Consider the following 20,969-nt stretch of genomic DNA (forward strand, 5'->3'; position numbering starts at 1 on the left):
AGGATCTGTGACACGTAGGATACATGGGGGATCTGTGACACGTAGGATACAGGAAGGATCTGTGACACTTAGGATACAGGAAGGATCTGTGACACTTAGGATACAGGAAGGATCTGTGACACTTAGGATACAGGAAGGATCTGTGACACTTAGGATACATAGGGGATCTGTGACACTAAGGATACAGGAAGGATCTGTGACACTTAGGATACATGGGGGATCTGTGACACTTAGGATACATAGGGGATCTGTGACACTTAGGATACACGGGGGATCTGTGACACTTAGGATACATGGGGGATCTGTGACACTTAGGATACAGGAATGATCTGTGACACTTAGGATACATAGGGGATCTGTGACACTTAGGATACATGGGGGATCTGTGACACTTAGGATACATGGAGGATCTGTGACACTTAGGATACATGGGGGATCTGTGACACGTAGGATACATGGGGGATCTGTGACACTTAGGATACAGGAAGGATCTGTGACACGTAGGATACATGGGGGATCTGTGACACGTAGGATACAGGAAGGATCTGTGACACTTAGGATACAGGAAGGATCTGTGACACTTAGGATACAGGAAGGATCTGTGACACTTAGGCTACATGGGGGATCTGTGACACTTAGGATACAGGAAGGATCTGTGACACTTAGGATACAGGAAGGATCTGTGACACTTAGGATACATGGGGGATCTGTGACACTTAGGATACAGGAAGGATCTGTGACACTTAGGATACATGGGGGATCTGTGACACTTAGGATACATGGAGGATCTGTGACACTTAGGATACATGGGGGATCTGTGACACTTAGGATACAGGAAGGATCTGTGACACTTAGGATACATGGGGGATCTGTGACACTTAGGATACATGGGGGATCTGTGACACTTAGGATACAGGAAGGATCTGTGACACTTAGGATACAGGAAGGATCTGTGACACTTAGGATACATGGGGGATCTGTGACACTTAGGATACAGGAAGGATCTGTGACACTTAGGATACATGGGGGATCTGTGACACTTAGGATACAGGAAGGATCTGTGACACTTAGGATACAGGAAGGATCTGTGACACTTAGGATACATGGGGGATCTGTGACACTTAGGATACATGGGGGATCTGTGACACTTAGGATACATGGAGGATCTGTGACACTTAGGATACATGGGGGATCTGTGACACTTAGGATACATAGGGGATCTGTGACACTTAGGATACAGGAAGGATCTGTGACACTTAGGATACATGGGGGATCTGTGACACTTAGGATACATAGGGGATCTGTGACACTTAGGATACAGGAAGGATCTGTGACACTTAGGATACATGGGGGATCTGTGACACTTAGGATACATAGGGGATCTGTGACACTTAGGATACAGGAAGGATCTGTGACACTTAGGATATATAAGGATATGGAGTAACCTATTGTCATAGTTCAGCTGTCCATACACTGTGTGGTGACCTTATATACATGGGCATCCTGCTTGGTGTGAGTGCCAGGGCCGGTGCAGGGCACACACCTCACCATGACACAGCAGGTCTGTCAGGGAGATGATGTAAAGGGCAGAAACAATCCGCACGAGCTTCTCCCCTGTGTTGTGTAACCGGCCCCGCCCCCCTCAGCTAATGTCCGCCCCTGACTGATAACCCCGCCCCTTTTAAATGCCAGTAGTGCAGTCCCCGCCCCCAGCCCGTATCGCTCCCGGCCCCCGGTCCTCCTGTCAGGTTTCCTGCTCCCGTACCGGTGAGGATCTGCTTCTCCCTCCTCCGCCCTGTGATGCCCGGACTCCAGCAGAGCGATCCTGTGATGGCCGAGGAGCTGGAGGAGCAGTAAGTTCCCGGGCACTTGTGGTAATGGAGGAGGCTCGGTTACCGGGAGGGCTAGGCCGCTATTACACAACACCGGAACACCGGCTGCTTATACCGGCGGCAGCCAGGTGGAGGATGCTCGGGGTCCCCTAACCTGTACAGGGCGGGGCATGATGGGAGGTGTAGTTGTGGATGAGCTGGAGAGCCACAGGCTGGGGAGAACTGCTGGGATGTCAGGCCTGCTAACAGGTGGGACACTACTACTCCCAGCATGCCTGGGGAAGACTATGGTAGGAGTGGTAGTACTGTATGGTAGGAGTAATAGTGCTGTATGGTAGGAGTAATAATACTGTATGATAGGAGTGGTAGTACTGTATGATAGGAGTGGTAGTGCTGTATGATAGGAGTGGTAGTACTGTATGGTAGGAGTGGTAGTGCTTTATGATAGGAGTGGTAGTGCTTTATGATAGGAGTGGTAGTGCTGTATGATAGGAGTGGTAGTGCTGTATAATAGGAGTAATAGTACTGTATTATAGGAGTGGTAGTTCTGTATGATGGGAGTAATAGTGCTGTATAATAGGAGTAATAGTACTGTATGGTAGGAGTGGTAGTGCTGTATGGTAGGAGTGGTAGTACTGTATGGTAGGAGTGGTAGTACTGTATGGTAGGAGTGGTAGTGCTGTATGATAGGAGTGGTAGTGCTGTATAATAGGAGTAATAGTACTGTATTATAGGAGTGGTAGTTCTGTATGATGGGAGTAATAGTGCTGTATAATAGGAGTAATAGTGCTGTATGGTAGGAGTGGTAGTGCTGTATGGTAGGAGTGGTAGTACTGTATGGTAGGAGTGGTAGTGCTGTATGATAGGAGTGGTAGTACTGTATGATAGGAGTGGTAGTGCTTTATGATAGGAGTGGTAGTACTGTATGATAGGAGTGGTAGTGCTGTAAGATAAGATTGTATTGATCTCACTATATATGTTATGGAACAGTAAAGCTGTATACAGATATTTCCCTAACAATCCTGGCTGTGAGGCTGGAGGCCTGTTCCTCCACTCCTGTTCTGTCTTTCCGGCCTCACTGTGACATGTGACGCCAATTACTAACAAAGTGCTACTGTGCCTGAGTTATCTTCAAGGGTTTGTCTGAGCTCCTTCTGTTATCCAGAGGAAGGGTGTGTGACTGTGGGGACGGCTGCTCATCCATATATTACACAGCCCAGGGATGTGCTGCTGCAGGATAGCGGACATTTCCCTGACTGTACGTAGTCTGGGATTTGCTTCTTCTTCTGAAATCCTTCTAGTATAAGGAGATTGTGCCAAGTCTCCAGCCCCTGTGTCAGCACCTGAAGGGAGGGCTAGGTGGAGATCTCAGCGCGGACAGCGTCACCTGAGTCTCCTGCAGATCTCCGAGCTTATCTGCTTGGCAGCTCACAACGGAAGCTGGAAATAATACCTGGAAAAACAGCACCCAAAATACCTGGACTTAAAACTACACATTTTAGAGGCTGTTTTTCCAATGTGGTTCACTAAAAAATCACAAGTCTTCCAGTACTTATCAGCAGCTGTATGTCCTACAGGAAGTGGTGTATTCTTTCCAGTCTGGAGAGCAGGAGAGGTTTTCTATAGGGATTTGCTGCTGCTCTGGACAGTTCCTGACATGGACAGAGGTGGCAGCAGAGAGCGCTGTGTCAGACTAGAAAGAAAACTCCATTTCTTGCAGGACATACAGCAGCTGATATGTACTGGAAGACTTGAGATTTTTTTTTATCTGTCTGTGGCAGGCCATAGTGGTTTATCCAGCTAGACTTGTAGTGATGGTCTCCCTGCTGATGGTGTACACAGCCCGGGGGGATCACACACTGCAGTGGTGACTACTTCTTCCATTCTGCACATCAGCCGTTCTCTATCTGCTACAGACTAGTCCGGTATTAACCATATATATATATATATATATATATATATATATATATATATATATATTAGCTGTTAGATTAGTTTATGTGCAGCATTGTTTGCCTTCTAACAATGATCGTCCTTACAGCGACGCTCTTCGCTCTCCTTGTCTCTTGGCTCCTGTGTTGTGCTGTAGAGAACTCACCTGAACTGTTCTAACACAATGACTCAGCATGTGGCGGCCGAGGACAGGATGACACGGAGGGTGTGGGACTCCAAGGCCATTATTATGGGCTCATTCTACTTCATTCTTCCCTAGGTGGTTATTTATTATACCTATTTACATGACATCTATACCAGGACATAGTGTAACAAGTGAACAGGAAGCTTCTTTGTAGCAACACACACATTTATTTCGACCATCTTGTCCTCTGTATAAAGCTAGTTATAGCCAATAGGATGGCTTTTTCCTGACATGTTCTTCTGCTGCCTCTATCTAGATCAGGGGTGGGGAACTTTCAGTACTCCAGCTGTTGCAAAACTACAACTCCCATCATGCCTGGAAAACCAAAGCTATTCCTTTGTCTACTCAGATATGATGGGAATTGTAGTTTTGCTACAGCTATAGTGCTCATGGTTCCCATCACTGATCTAGAAGATGCCAAATGCAAAAAGGCCCTGTTCACACTTCTTTTTTGATATATCAGATATTTAAAGGGATTGGCCACTTTATAGTAAAATAGCTCAGTTTACAGTATTAGTAAGGCTGGGTTCACACTGCGCTTTTGCAATCCATTTTTTTTAATTCGTTTTTTTTTTTTTTTTTTTTTGCAAAAAACGGATACATGCGTGTGTGCATCCGTTTTTCCATTGAATTTCATTATAAAAAAACGGATCCTTTTTTTTTACGTACACAAAAACGTAGCGACCTCATTTTTGTGTCCATTAAAAAAATGGATCCATTTTGATCCTTTTGTTTTAATAATTGGAATTCAATGGAAAACGAATCAAAACGGATGCACACACATGCATCTGTTTTTTTCATCTGTTTTTCATCCGTTTTTTGCAAAAATGGATTGCAAAAACCTAGCCTAACTGTAGTCAGTATACTGACAGCTCCCTGTGTACCTCATAGAGCTAATATCAGACTCCTCTCCTTCAGGCTGTGCTGCCCTGCTCTGTGGTGAGTCTGTCCATAAGATGGCCGACATGGAGGAGCATGTGACCTTTCCTCCCCCCCAGTGTCCACCAATGAGCTTGTGTTTGCCAATGGAGGACACTGGGGGGCAGGGCATGGTCACAGACACACCACAGAGCAGAACAGCCCAGCCTGGAGGAGGGGAGTCTGATATTAGCTCTATGAGGTACACAGGAAGCTGCTGTCAGTATATACAGTGAAACACTTACTAATACTGTACACTAAACTTTTTTTTTTACTGTAAAGTGGCCAACCCCTTTAAAGGGAACCTGTCACCCCCCGTACCGGGGTGACAGGTTCCCGACCCCCCGTTAGAGACCCCTATACTTACCTCATCCCGCCGGGTCCCGCTTCTGGATTCGGTCGGGTCCCGGAGATCTCAGCCGCTGCAGCCCGGCGCGCGCGCTGAGAGATGAGTCCAACACCCTTAGAGAATGACAGGAGAGTCCAGCGCTCCGTCATTCTCTATGAGCGTTGGACTCATCTGTCAGCGCGCGCGCCGGTCTGCAGCGGCTGAGATCTCCGGGACCCGACCGAATCCAGAAGCGGGACCCGGCGGGATGAGGTAAGTATAGGGGTCTCTAACGGGGGATCGGGAGCCTGTCACCCCGGCACGGGGGGTGACAGGTTCCCTTTAAATACAAAAAAGGATGGAACTGTATTCAGTCCTATAAATATTGCACGCAGTTTGCATTTCGTACATCCATATGAACATTTACCATTCATTAGAATGCATCTGACATTGATTGTGTATTTCATTCCCCTCAAGAAAGGTAATATACCTGTCAAGCCTATATGTGTACAGAATACACCTGTACAGATGCCACTTTATGATGCAGGCCAAAGTCCTGGTGTGCACATCTCTACTATCTTGTACATATTTATGTAGCTGAGGCAATCGTGCCTGACATGCTGCATGTGTCCAAAATTTTACATCCTCTGAGAGAAAATCTTGTAGCCAGAGGCAAAATGCTGCCTAATGCCATAAGAGTGTTTGACAGGGCAGGGAGCCAGTGGCTCTTGGTGCTGTCAATCACAGCGCTGCATTTAACTGTATGCATACCTGTTCAGGAGCACATGAGTTAAAGGGCCAAGCACCACACCAGGTGGTACTTGCCCAGGTGCTGACACTCGCCCGCCCGGGGTTTCTAGCTATGCATCAATAACTCCAGTTTCTGGATGTGCATCCGTAGCTGTGTGCAATTTGAGATGCTTTCATAGGAAATGGGAAAGTTTCTATAATTTTCTGATCTATTTTCTGGAATGGACACTCTTCAGGAGAAAAAACTGAAGGGTGTTTGTGCCCAATAAAAGCCTATGGGTCCTGATAAGAAATCCAGATAAATTTACCAGACGTTTGCATGAGACCTTAGGCCGCATTTAAATGGATTTGTCCTAGATTTTCAGTGTGGATTCTACACAGGATATATATACCATTTTATAGGTAGGTAGGGCGCACCTATATCATTTGCTAGTAGAAGGAGAGGATAAGCTCTGTGGTACACTGCAGCTCCTTTAGAATATTTCCCTCCTCTGTGGCACTGTTAGTGCGGGCACTCTCTGTTTATGGGGGCATTACTCTGGCTGGCAGTGTTTCATTATATTTTACTTTTCTCTTTCCTTTCTTTGTCTTTCAGGTGCCTTTGACTAGGTTCATAGCACCTATCTTACTCACTCATCTCCTGACTATCTGTGTGCATTGGGCTGGGTAAAACAGAGGGTAGGATCTTAACAGCAGCACAGAGGATTTCATTTAAGTGTGTTGGTCTTGGGCCTTGCAAGAATCAACCTTTTATGACCGAGTAAGTAAAGATAAGTAGTAAGCATGAGATTTTCCAGGATCAGAAGAAAGCCCCCCCCCTCCCATTTAGTAGGCCTTCCAGTCACATCAGTTAGGATGAGCTGCGATACCAGACACAGCCTATGGACTAGAGTCCCTAACCCTAATCCTTATCACAGACAGAATTAGGGTGATAGGTGACACCAGTTTATAGATAAGATAGCATAAGGTCATTCACAGTAGGTAATGGTCAGAGTTCACCTTCCTGCCTTCCCTCATGCATGGTGACTTTTGCACAGGTCACAGAGCATGCCTAGAAAACTTTTCCATAGAGGTGAGTAGGGTCTGGGTCACTCTGTTATATCTACATCCAGAGGGCTGCTGAAAAGCATATCTCCAAATGCAATTACAATGCGTTCAGGCAAGATGTCTGCCCCAAAATAAAAAAAAAAATCTAGGTGATATATTCCCTTTAATTCAGAGCTAAACGAAGATGACTATGGACCTGAACAGGTAGGAGAATATCTTGTGTGACTGAAGTGTAATGTTATGGGGTAAGACTGTACTCGGGAGTCTCAGATCACTCCCAGTATACATTCTGGTTACATTACATATCTGAAGAAGCGGACAATGAAATATTCCTTGGATATTCCTGTATATACTGAAGCATCAGGTGGGAAGGCCCTGGGAATAGGCTGCCAGTCAGCAGTTTATACATTAATAGTATGATATGTATTGCTTGATCGGATTAAGTACAGCCAATATTTCAACAGCTTCTATCGTGTCTTATTTTCAATTTTTTTTTTTTTTTTTAATACAGATCTCAGAGTTGGTTAACTGGCTGGATCCCATCTTGGTGCCCAACCTCCATGTCTCAGTTAAAAGCTGTTGAGTCCCGGATCCTTCAGTGTAAGTAACCAGCATCCATTATATAACCGATAAGCCTGTACTTCACGAAGGCCATGTCCACACAGCACGGGCCTGCTGAGCCATTATTGCAAAGGCCGGACTTATTGTATGGGATATTATAAACTCCTGTTCACACAAAGTGATCAAAACTGCAGATTATTTCTAGGGATAATGCTTTATCAAAGGGTTGCAGTATTTGTATTAAATTGTATTAATTTTATTTTTTCAACAACTCGATCAACAATTCTTGATTAGTATGCAATGAAAAATATGATGAAAAAATACATATTAAAATGCCTGGGGTATCCACACAGATGGAAGGAAAAGAGAGGTAGGGCACTGATAGGTAATAATGGCTTGCAGAAATATATTTCATTATTAATAATATAATAATAAATTATTATTATTATTATTATTTATATAGCACCAACAGATTCCGCAGCACTTTACAATTCTGGGAGTACAAACATAGACAAAAATCAGACATTACAGAGATACACATTATCAATCGATGAGAAGTGGGGCCCCTGCTCACAAGAGCTTACAGACTATGGGGAGAGGGCTGGAGAAAAAAAGGCTGAGGGGCAAAAGTGCTTCATTGTTACTATGGTCCGACCATCTGTATAAGTAGGGCAGTGCAGGTAGAGGTGGGTGAACCAGTCACCAACCAAATAATATCACTCCAATTTTTAGGACATTAACCGAGCTGTACCAGTTCTATTTAATGCATTGCGTAAAAATGTCAGACTTACCTCCAGTACCCACAGCTTTAATGGTGAGTTTACACAGAGAGATTTATTTGACAGATTTTAGCCAAAGCCAGGAACAGGCTATAAACAGAGAACAGGTCAGAAAGGAAAGACAGAGATTTCTCAGACCAGATCAAGAAGCGGGACCCCGCGCGATCAGGCAAGTATAGGGGGCTCTAGCGGGGGGTCGAGAGCCTGTCACCCCGGCACGGGGGGGGGGGGGGGGGGGGGGGGTTTGACAGGTCCTCTTTAAAGCGTATGTACCTGATGGTACATTCACTTTAAGCAAGAAACACCACTAACCAAACCGCACCATAAAGACCAAGGAGATCTCCAAACAACTCAGGGATGTAAATACACCATAAGGGTGCCTTCACGCGTACCGGATCTGCAGCGGATTTCACACTCCGATTTGCAGTGAAATCCGCTGCGGATCCTGGTATAGTGAAATTCTATGGGGTCCCATACCCGCAGCGGAATTTTCATTCCGCTGCAGATATGGGAACCAGCCCCTTTAACCCCCGGCCCGAAGCATACATTACCTGCTCCCCTTGCTCTTCCTCAGCCAATCAGTGTACGGCAACACTGATTGGCCAATGAGGAGCTAGGGGAGCCGGGAGCCTCACACAGCCGTGGCACCGAGCAGGTAATGTATGCTTCGGGCCGGGGGCAGCTCCGGAGCATACATCACCTGCTCCAGGCTCCTGCTTGCTTCGGAGCCTCCGGCATCTCCCCGTGGTCAGCCAATTAGTGCGCTGCGACGGGGCAGACCCGCAGTGAGAAATCCGCTGCGGATCCAGTCCGTGTGAAGGCACCCTTAATGTGCCCTCAACACTCATCTTTTTAAAATGGCTTATCAGGTTCCCTATTTGGTCAACACTCCCAACAACACCGCTGTCAAGCACTTAGACCTGTACATGCAGACATTGGTGGGTGACTGGTTCACCCACCCTTAAATGCAGTGTCCTATTTTTAAAGATGGTTGGACAGTAGTAACAGCGAAGCAGTTTTCCCGCCTCTGCCTTTTTTCTTTATTCACTCTTCGTAGTCTGTAAAGGAGCAGGGCCCTCACTCCTCTTGTATGGCTTGATAATTACATGTGTATGTCTGTAATGCCTGATTTTTGTCTATGTATGTACCCCCAGAATTGTTGTGGCTATATAAATAAAAATTATTATTATTATTATTATTATTATTATTATTATTATTATAATTTAAATGCTATGTCCAACAGGCTATAGAAGGATAAAGGTGCACAAGCACCACCTAGTGACCAAACAATGACAATGCACTACATATCTCATAAGTTAAAGGGGTTATCCAACGTGGGGGCTATTTTTAGATCTGGCCGGGGAGGAGGTGGCTGAAAGAAAAGACGTCCACTCACCTCCCCGTTTCCAGTGGCGGGATCCTGCCTCCTTCACTGAGTGGCTGAGCGAACCTGAGACGTCACGTCTCGGGTCCGCGTCAGACACCCGGAAGCGGCTGGGAACCGGGCACCGGAGCGCCGCGATGCGGGACCCGCCGCTGGGGCCGGGGAGGTGAGTGGACGTCTTTTTTTTCAGCCACCTCCTCCCCAGCCAGATCTAAAAATAGCCCCCACGCTGGATAACCCCTTTAAAGATAAAGCATAAAGCAAGCTATGCTGCAAGAACAAAGCACCAACAAGGAAACATAGATTTTGTATGAGGTCATTATTATTTTTTTTTTTTCATTTGCATTTCCTATCCTATGTTTTTTTTTTTTTTTTTACCTTTTTAGGTATCCGGAACAGATTCTCTGCTCGCTATGTCTCCCTACCTGATCAAAGTAAGATTTGGACACTTACAGTGAGTCCTGAGCTCCGTGACAAGACTCCGCTAGTGATGGTCCATGGATTTGGAGGAGGAGTGGGACTCTGGATTCAAAACATAGATCATCTGAGTTCGAGACGAACCCTTCATGCCTTCGATTTGTTGGGGTTTGGGCGTAGCTCTCGACCGACCTTCCCCAGTGATCCAGAGGGGGCAGAGGAACAATTTGTTTCGTCCATTGAGCAATGGAGGCAGGAAATGGGAATCAAGGACATGATTCTGCTGGGCCACAGTTTAGGGGGCTTCCTAGCGACGTCCTATTCCATAAAATACCCGGACAGGTAAGAGTAAGAGAGAATAAACTAAAACATGCTATGTCTTATAATTCATAAGCAGATATATAGACTTATACTGAACACAGAGATCCAGTGGCTTCTTAAAGGGGTTGTCCACTTTATAGTAAAGTTTCTCAGTGTACAGTATTAGTAAGTGTACTCACTGTATATAGTGACAGCAGCTCCTTGTGTACCTCATAGAGCTACAATCAGACTCCCCTCCTCCAGGCTGGGCTGCCCTGCTCTGTGGTGAGTCGGTGCATACAATGGCCGACATGGAGGAGTATATGACCATGCCCCGCCCCCGTGTCCTCCATAGGCATATACAGGCTCAGTGGTGGACACTGGGGGGAAAGCATAGTCACATGCTCCTCCAAGTCGGCCATTTTATGGATAGGCTTACCACAGAGCAGGGCAGCACAGTCTGAAGGAGGGGAGTCTAAATTGAGATGTATGAGGCACACAGGGAGCTGCTGTTATTAATAGCTGTGAGTACACTTACTAATACTGTACACTGAACTATTTTACTATAAAGTGTCCAACCCCTTTAATAAATCTCTCTTAAAGAGATACTGTCACCCCCGCCCCCCTTATCTGTATTAGTGTTTCTCTTCACCATCACATGCTGCACATTCCCAATCTACCTTTATAAATGTTGTCCATATTTTCTTTTGGCAGGGAAAATGCTTTATATAATTGGTGGACAGTGTCACCGAGGCGGGCTTCGCAGATGCTGAGTTCCTACCTCTGTCCGATGCCGTACTCCACACACCCCAGGGACGTCTGATTGGTAAGCTGCTCCAACTTCAGCGCAAGTGCAGTGTATCTTCTTAGTGGTGCAGGTGCATATCCTTTCCTACCATCACCACGCCTACACCACCCAGACTCTACACTACGCTTCAGCTGAATTTGGAGCCACTTACATGACATCCTTGTGTGGTGTCCCACTATGGGTGTTGCTAGTCTGAACACCCCTCGCAAAAGCCTGTAACTCAAAGTCAAGTGGTAATAAAGTCATGTCTAAGTTTTGCCACTAGGTGTCGCTAGTATGTATATCTATGTCTGTAAATTGCACAGCTGTAGTGAACAAGGGGTTATTGTTTGTTTATGGTCTGCGCACCAATGAGAACTATCCTTCTCCTTCACCTATCTCTATAGTCCTTTCTCTTTGCACTCTCTTCTTCACCACTCACAGGAACTGTTACACACCCTGTAGGAAGTTGTCACATGGGGAGAGTAAGTGTAGACCCCCACTAGTTAGTTCATCTCTGGTTTTCGTAGAGGCAAGACATACACAGACCAGAGTCTCCTGCAGAGTGTAGCCAGGAGCCTGGCTCAGCCAGGTTCCCCCTCCGGGACGGATCAGCTGTAGCACACGCTAATGGAAAACACAGTGACTCTTTCTTTAAGCAACACTTATTCTTACTATGCAATGCTAAACAACTAAAGAGAGGACAAGTCAGGGATCACCCCAACCCACGCCGTGAACAACTTAAACACAGTGCAGGACAGTGTGCTACAAGCTAGCTGAAGATAGAGTACGTAGGCTCTTGGCTTCTTTACTCTATATCACAATGCAGGTGAAACCAGGTAACTTTGGACACCTTGCTGTATCCAGGTAACTAGGACTGGGGCTTGTGTCAGCCTAGGAGGATGGGTCACCCGACACTGTAGGGAAACAGGTGGTTATAGCGACAAAGGTTGAAGCACGGGCACAAGTATTCTTCACAAGTATTCTACTTCTTTTAAAGTTCCGGCAGAGCACAGTACTACATTGGGTTGGGACTCTCAAGTCCTACTCCTCTCTACTATTCTAAATTCTCATGACCTACTCCTCTCCACTTCTCTGAGCTTACTCTACCTCCTCAGCATGCAACCAAGTCAGCACTGCTATTCTACCTCTATTTTATGTCTATTGTCAGCTTGTATGCTAAAGTATACCTTCAGTAAAGAAGAGTTAATTTATTTTACTGGGACTCAGTGATTTTTGCACCAGCACCTACACAACAGCAACACCGTCCTTGGGTCATCTCCCCTTTCTGTGGGTGGTGGTGCCGACAGTCCGGGTGGGTCATAACTCCACTCCGGACCACCGTAATAAGTGCCCAAGGGACCCCACAGGTCACCGACTATTGGGGAAGGGTATAGCCAGCCCCAAAGCACTAAAAAGAAGTTATGCCTTTATAGCTGTGTGCTAAGTTAGCACTGGCGTCACAACAACATACCATCTGGCTGAGCTATATTCCACCGATCAATCATCATAGAAGATGCAGAACACAGCACCATCTAGCAAGTGACCGGTCGGGTACACACCACACTTGCATAGCATTTAGTACGGCATCAGACAGAGGCAGGGGAGCCCCACCTTGGTACCACTGTCCACCAATGATATAAAGCATTTTTACTGCCAAAAAAAAATAAAGAACAAACTTTATAAAGAAGTATTGGGAATGTACAGCGTGAAATTTTGGTGATGGTGCAGAAAAAGGAGCAGCCACTTCTTCCTAACATTAAAGGGGTTATCCAGTGTGGGGGCACTTTTTGGGGGGGGGACCGGGGAGGAGGTGGCGGAAATAAAAGACGTCCACTCACCTCCCCGGTTCCAGCGGCGGGTCACTCATCGCGGCGCTCCGGTCCCCGGTTCCTGGCCGCTTCCTGGTGTCTGACGCCGCCCGAGACGCTACGTCTCAGAGCCGCTTAGCCACTCAGTGAAGGAGGCGGGATCCGTTTAAAGTCCGCTCGGATCCTGCCTCCTTTACTGAGTGGCTGAGCGGCCCTGAGACGTAGCGTCTCGGGCGGCGCCAGACACCAGGAAGCGTCCGGGAACCGGGGACCGGAGCGCCGTGATGAGTGACCCGCCGCTGGAACCAGGGAGGTGAGTGGACGTCTTTTATTTCAGCCACCTCCTCCCCGGTCCCCCCCAGAAAGTGTCCCCATGCTGGAGCACCCCTTTAAGTCCTCTCCTTCTGGCAAATGTGGACTAGGTTGCCCAAAATCTGCAAAGCAAGGGGCCACAGGGCTTAATCAATTCCCCCCAAAGTCTTTAATCTACTTCTGCCTGGACATTGCAGTCGTCTCCATTGGCCTTGGTGATCACCAAGAAACTAGTCATGGGACCCAGCTGCAGGGTTTTTAGTAGTAGTTGTCACATGATCAGGACTGCCCTTCTTTATAACTGGATCTGCTGTTGTAGCGTTTGAGTGGAAATGTGGTGGAAAACAGGTTTTAGCCTTTTGTGTTCCTCTATTGTAGTTCTTTAGTGTTTTCTCCTCCTCTGTACTATATTTAATTTGATGTGTGTATGGAGGTATATAGATCTATATAAATCGGTGAATAAGTTTGCAGTGCTTACTATACTTTGCATAATACTTAGATAGCTACTGTTTCTCATGGCTGCTAACTTCTTTCTTTCCAATGTTTACTGATCCAGTTTGTTTTATTCCTCAGAGTGAAGCATCTGATTCTTGTAGATCCCTGGGGCTTCCCTCTTTTACCTACAGACCCCAATGAGGTGCGTTCTCCCCCAGCCTGGGTGAAAGCCGTGGCTGCAGTTCTTGGGCGATCCAATCCTTTGGCAGTTGTCAGAGCGGCAGGACCCTGGGGTGAGTGCACATTTGGATTTATCTTCTGAATATACCAAATAGCACTACTTCATAAAAGTTTTCTTAAAGGGTTTATCCACGTAAGGGCTAAAACCTAGCTAGACTTACTCACCAAGGCCTTCTGAGTATTTTGAGCCGTCTTCTATCTTTCTAGCTGCTGCCATTCCTGAGTTACAATTTTTTCTAAAATCCAATCTAAAACCAAGATAGGAAACTACATTTCCCATCATGCATTTCTCTGATTGGTCCATTTGCGTACTTGCCCCCTTAGCTTTCTTCCCTGACCACTGCTGTCATTACTATTGCACAGTAAACACAGGACTTTTTTTTTTCCACTGATTTTTACATCACATCACCCCAATATGTATTCCATACTAGCTGATGATGTAGCAGAGCTGATGCGTGCGTGCATGGTGTAGCTATGTGCTGCATAATGGGCATCTGTTTACCAAGGGGTGGGAGGTGTAGTGTACATTAAGATCTCTGCTTGCTGACTGTGAATGAAAACATTCTACTTCCATTTAGACTCTAAGAACATCAATAACACTTACAGTATACAGAGCTGTAACACAAAGACATGTACATATGCCTGCATTCACTGATAGCAAGCTTAGATACAACTATAACGTTTCATATTACAGAAACCTAGGCTCAGGGACACATGTAAGTCTATGGAAGCAGCACAGGTGCATGGAGATGATGCAGATAATGTCTCCAAGTCAAAAGACAGCTAACCCTGCCCCCAGAGAGATCACATGTCCTGAGTCTACAAAGGGAGCGGGGAAGAAGGAGTAGGGTGTGGTCAGAGTGGAAAATTATTTTAGATGTCCAGAGCAGGTAAATATTGGGGGGAAAAAAAAGGGGAAAGGGTGCGAGATAGGTTATACCTGTATATTAGATGGAGGGTGGTTTTGGGAAGGGGGATTCTTTAGAATATGGGTCTCCAAACTGCGGCCCTTCAGCTGTTGCAAAACCACAATTCCCATAATGCTCGGACAGCTAAAGCTTTGAATTTGGCTGTCCAGGCATGATAAGGAAATGTAGTATTACAGTATTGGTTTAGAATATTGTTTTTGTTACCTGGATAACCCCTTTTAATGAATTTTTCATGTGTAATTGTTATTTTGCACAATTTCCCACTCTGCTCAGGGAGTTATATTACTAATGGGTGTCTGACCTCTAGGAGACCCCATAGAACAGGTATATGGGAGAACACTATACACTGAACAGGAAGACAGAACTAGTCAAGGCTACCTGATCAGCAGATCATAGAGTCTTTGCTGTTCCTTCAGTGTCTAGTTTTGTTAAACATGTGATAACTTTTAAATAAATGTGGAAATATTAATAATTCTTATTAGGTCCCAGACTGGTGCAGAGATTCCGTCCAGATCTGAAGAGGAAATTTGAAGAGTTCTTTGAAGATGACACCATCATGGAATATATTTACCACTGCAATGCCCAAACTCCAAGGTAAGTTAGTCACCATAAGGCTGGGGAGTAATCATGTGTGTGATATTCTATATCTTGCTTATATTTTGCCTGTTGTTTCTGGTAGTGGTGAAAGTGCCTTTAAAGCCATGATGGAGAAGTTTGGGTGGGCTAAGCGTCCAATGATGTCTCGTCTAAATCTAATTCCAAAAGACCTCCCTATCACATTTATCTACGGAGCTGAGACGTGGATTGATCAAAATACGGGTGAAAAGGCCAAATTGCTCCGACCCGAATCCTATGTGAACACTTTGGTAAGAATGACTTGGAACTGATAAATTATCCATGTTTTGATGTTATTCGGTTTTTTCTTTTTGTATGGCCTTCAACCACAGATGGTGAAGCCGAGGTATCACTCTAGTCTGCCTGGTTAGGCCTCAGTAGAAAAACTTTGTTAAGCCATGTTTCAGGCATGTTCTGTGACCTTTGCAGAGGGCTGAACTGTTACTATCACCCAATGTGAATGTCCTAATCTTGTCCTATCTGGATATTGGTGTCACCTTTCACTGTATCCCTGCCTGGGATGATAAGAAGAAATATGTAGTCAGGCGGCACTCCAGAAAGCAAAAAGGATTCCTGGCACTCACCAACTTGCAATTGCACACTGTTAATGAAGTAGAATTACAGGTTCTACAGTACAGGAGGCCTTTCATTTTTCGCCATTCCTGAACTATGCTATATGCATAAAAGTGGGCACATCCATATAATGTCAGACAGAAGCTCTAGCCTTTTCATATGTACATGTAGCATAGTTCAGGAATATGTTTTTTTGTTAGACAGCTGAGGAAGGTGGAAGCTAAACACATCATGTACTGCAGTTTTTTTTTCTATTCCATGTAAACAAATTGTGTCATTGCAAGTTGGTGAGTGCCAAATCCTTTTTGCTTTCACTGTGATGATAAGGAGGACACTGCTGAAAAGGTCCCTGCAAAACAGAAAGTGTCACCTTTTAAATAGGCTTAGGGCAGAATGAAAATTTCAAGATTTTATAGCAAAATTGGGAAAAACTTTTAGTAGTCCATTGCCTGTTTGTAAAGATTGAAGATGGCATGGCTTACCGCAGTGCTTGAAAGTTTGTGAACCCTTAAGAATTTACTGTATTTCTGCATACATTTTACCAAAAATTACATCAGCTTTTCATACACTAAGAAACGGGCAGACGTTTCACTAGATGTGGCTTCATCAGGGACAGTGGCATTATACACATACTGCATAGATGTAACCTAAAACTACATGATGGTTTAACAGGTCCCAAAAGTAGAGAAAGAGAACCAAATAGAACACATAAGTCAAAAACATTAGACTTGATCTTTTATTGTTTGAAGGAAATGATTCATTATCACATGTCTGTCATGTGAACCCTTAAGATCAGGTGGGTGTATCTAATCAATGGGATGATCAGTATTGACCAATGTCTGATCACACAGCACATGTTTGTGGAGGGGTATCATGGCACAGACGGGAAAAAAATGTTAACTGTAATTTTCTTTTCCTGGAGTCCTTAGGCAGCACAAGCTATATTGCTGCCATAGGACGTCCAGGAAGGAAAAAAAATATTACTTATAATTTTCTTTTCCTGGAGTCCGTAGGCAGCACAACAATAGCTTATGCTGCCATATGACGTCCAGGAAAAAAGGAGATCTCTAATATTGGATCACTTTCCTCTAAATGATTTGAATTTTTGTGACTTGTTTGATTTGGTTCTATTTATCCTACTTTTAGGACTGGTGCGAAAATCCAATGTAGTTTTAGGTAAATTTATGCAAAAAATATACAAAATTTTGAAGGGTTCACAAGCTTTTATAGCAAAAAAAAAATATTGAGACCAAAATGCCTGAATTTATTTTAACCATCATCTGGTCCTGTTTCCTTTAGGCCATCAAAGGTGCCTCCCATCACGTATATGCAGATCAGCCGGGAGTCTTCAACGATGTGGTCGAAGAGATTTGTGACGCGGTGGATTGAGATCTCTCTAAGCCATCTGGAATGGAAACGGTTCTGACGCTTAAGACAACAAGCAGACTCTCCTCTGACCTGTCACCCCTGACTGAGTAGTTTAGAGGACAGAATACATACAAGAGCTTTCTTACAGTGCCATATTCATGTCCTCCGCAGCATCGGCACCTGTTTTTGGTGACATTCACCAACCTTTATGCCTCCTGTCAGCTGTGTGTCTTAAGAAAGCCTGAAGAGTACTGGCTTGCTCCTTTTTTTGAAAACCTTGTGCTAAGTAGAGCTGAGAAGTCACACTACTGATATAAGGGCAGTATACAGACCCAAACCAATGAATGTCTATCACAATACCAAGTTCAGTAAATAGGTTTCGGCAAAGCTAATTCTTAGAAGATTTATTTCTATTCTGCTCCTAGTTACTGAAAGAAGCACAGATGTTATTGTCTTTTGAATATGGATATGTAATGTATGGGAATGGATGTCCCCAAATCCATGAATGTTGATAGCACTACCTCTTTTCTAGGTACCAGTAATTGTAAGAATCAATGTTAAGAATGGACGTTGTGCCACTCATTGTCACGGTTTGCCAAGTATATTGTGTGTTTTTTTTAGTGCGGTCAGTAAAGCTGTTCTTTACATCTGTAATCCTGTATTGCCTTTTAGCTTTGGAGTTTGCTCACTAAAATCAAATCCCATCTATGTCTGTCCGGCCACAGACAGGGCCCTGACCAGTGTAGCTTATACACATATAAGAAATTAATGAAGAATTTCTAATAATAGAAAAGTTTCCCCCGTCCAGTTCTGTGGATGGATACGTATACAGAGGTCTAGGCTGCCGCTAATGTGTAAGGCTGGGTTCACACTGTATTTTCCCATCCGTTTCCACTTTGGTACGTTTAATTTTAATGTACAGAAAAAGATGGTCAACCACATGTTTGTGCATGTCAAAAAAAAAAAGGATATGGGAAATGGATCCTGCAGCATTTCATACAGTGGCAGCCATTTTTACCATCTATTTTTGCAGCTGTTTTTTTCCTTTTAGGCTATGTTCCTAAGACGTACTAAAGATTGCAAGGAACGTCCGCTGTTGTTAAACAACGGTCAGAAATAATGTTCATGATCATTATTTCCGGCTCTTGTTTAACAACAATGGCAGTTCTTCACAATCTTTAGTATGTCGTGGGAACATAGCCTTGATGTATACGTTAAATGGACAGAAAATGACATTGTGAACCTAGCCTTAGTTGCTGCATTTATAAATATGTCTGTACTCAAACTCCTAATATGATTTTTGTTGTCCCTTCAAGCTTAAAGGGAAAATATTAGCTGGTTAGACAAATCTAACCTGTTGATATGTCCTTTTTGTGCACGGAGCACTGAGGATGAAGTCTTTCCGTTATCGTGTAGTTTGTAGTTTTGTCCACAGCTTAATACGGCGGTTTAGAGCACAGAGGACAGGACTACTACCCTAGAGCCCCAGTCCGGCCCAACCCTGGGTGGCCAGCTCTGTTGATATTCATTAAGAGGAGCGGGGCACCTGGGATGGATCGATGCCCTGGGATGGTGGTCCTGCCCACAGTAATCTAAGCCATCGTATTAGCCTGTGGACAAAACTTCAAACTACATGGGAAAAGTGCTGAGGATGAAGGTAAGAGACACGTTTATCCTCAACACTCCCTGTGCACTGTAGGGACATATCAGCAGGTTAGATTTGTCTAACCTGCTGATAGTTTCCCTTTAAATTGGAAACTGCAAGTGGTTATCCAGGTATTAAAAATGGATGGCCTGTCCCCTAGATAGACCCCCTATGATCAGCTGTTTGAAGAGGCAGCAGCGCTCATGCAAGCAATGAAGCCTCTTCATTGTTTTATACTTGCAAACGCTGCCACACTATTTTTAGTGGTGGTGCAAGGTATTGCAGCTTTGTCCAGTCCCCACCAATCTAATGTTGATGTTTATATAGGCCATACAGTTTGAGACTATAGGGGAGATTTATCAAACATGGTGTAAAGTGAAACTGGCTCAGTTGCCCCTAGCAACCAATCAGATTCCTCCTTTCATTTCTCACAGACTCTTTGGAAAATGAAAGGTGGAATCTGATTGGTTGCTAGGGGCAACTGAACCAGTTTCACTTTACACCATGTTCACTCAATATTACGACCCTATTTTGGTTTTATTTTACAGTGTGTGAACATAGCCTTAAAGTCTGGATAACCGCTTTAACCTTCACACATGGATCGTTTTATATTATTTTATGCCTATGTGATCCAGAAGTAACACATACAGCTATTTTAATAATTTACCATTCGGTCCCGCAGGGGTGACTATAGAGGGTCTTCTCTAGACTTTTCTCCTAGTGCATTCACTCCCAGTATAGATTTTTATACTTTTATATCTGCTGAACACCAGATGTTCTGTGCTTAGAAGCTTCTGTCCAGTAGCCAAAGCTTTAGGACCTCCTACCTCTATAATATAGCAGTTTTGTATGGTGCACAGATCCTGTAATGTCTCTCCATCTCAGGGCATTACTTATTTCCCCTTAGTGCCTTGAATATCACAGAAAAAAAGTGTTATTGCTACTCCTGCACAAATATTTTACTATGGAACTTTCCTACTTGCTGCCAGAATGTGCCAGTAACATTGTCCCTTTTGATACATGACAAAGGCATTGTGGTAGCAGTAGTTTCACAAAAGCTGGTGGGCCGTACAGTGCAAAAGGAGCTCGCTGAATAGAACTACCAGTGGTATCCAGCATAATTTCTCTATTTGTGCCATGTTGCTGCCCCCTTGTGGTGGTATTAGCTAACTGCAATTGATGATATTCTTTACCCTTTTTTTTCTTCAGAATTTGTACCCAGTTGCGACACTGCTAACCACTAAGATATATAAGATATAGGTAATATACACTGTACGTATTATAGAGTCTGAACTAAATTGCATAACTTAAAACTTTAAAAAAGAAGCACTTAATAGTAAGTAAAATAGCAAGTTATGTTCCTTAATGATATTTGGAAAAAATACTGACGTTTGTGGCAGTATACAAAGCCAGTGGAAAGGCAATATTTTACTCCCTTCACAATCTACATGTGTTATAGGTATTTCATATATGTAATATTTGTAATAAGAAAATACTTGGAACATTTGCTGTTCTTATGGTGCATTGTACAGTTTTGTTAACTTTCTATTAATCTGTATTCTAATAAAGTCCTTGTAATCCTGTGTACTGCTCTTTTACATCTTACTTTACAAACTGCACATGATAACTTGTCCAGGACATGAAGGATTCACAAATGTCAATTGGATATTCTGTGCCAAAAGTTTTGCTGCAGATTTTACCATCTGTAATAAATCTGCACAAGAATAAGTATGCCGATTGGAAAATCCAACAACAATTTGAGTACAGCATCTTATAGGGTGACAGAGGGAGGGGGTTCCAC

General features: G+C 44.3%; 1 protein-coding gene across 2 annotated transcripts; it reads left to right on the forward strand.

Moving 5' to 3' along the window:
- Positions 1–1,693: 1,693 nt before the first annotated feature.
- ABHD4 (abhydrolase domain containing 4, N-acyl phospholipase B) lies at positions 1,694–20,751 on the forward strand. Of its 2 annotated transcripts, none has more exons than XM_069961593.1 (7): positions 1,694–1,853; positions 7,524–7,612; positions 10,123–10,495; positions 13,937–14,091; positions 15,450–15,561; positions 15,647–15,833; positions 17,455–20,751. In XM_069961593.1, exons 1-7 carry the CDS (start codon positions 1,801–1,803, stop codon positions 17,542–17,544), a joined length of 1,059 nt encoding a protein of 352 aa, XP_069817694.1. In that variant the 5' UTR covers positions 1,694–1,800; the 3' UTR covers positions 17,545–20,751. The 2 variants fall into 2 exon arrangements, with proteins under 2 accessions (XP_069817694.1, XP_069817695.1); XM_069961594.1 differs by lacking the exon at positions 1,694–1,853 and adding an exon at positions 6,572–6,725.
- Positions 20,752–20,969: the final 218 nt, after the last annotated feature.

Source organism: Dendropsophus ebraccatus, chromosome 3 (genome assembly GCF_027789765.1).
Source record: "Dendropsophus ebraccatus isolate aDenEbr1 chromosome 3, aDenEbr1.pat, whole genome shotgun sequence".
Lineage (NCBI taxonomy): Eukaryota > Metazoa > Chordata > Amphibia > Anura > Hylidae > Dendropsophus > Dendropsophus ebraccatus.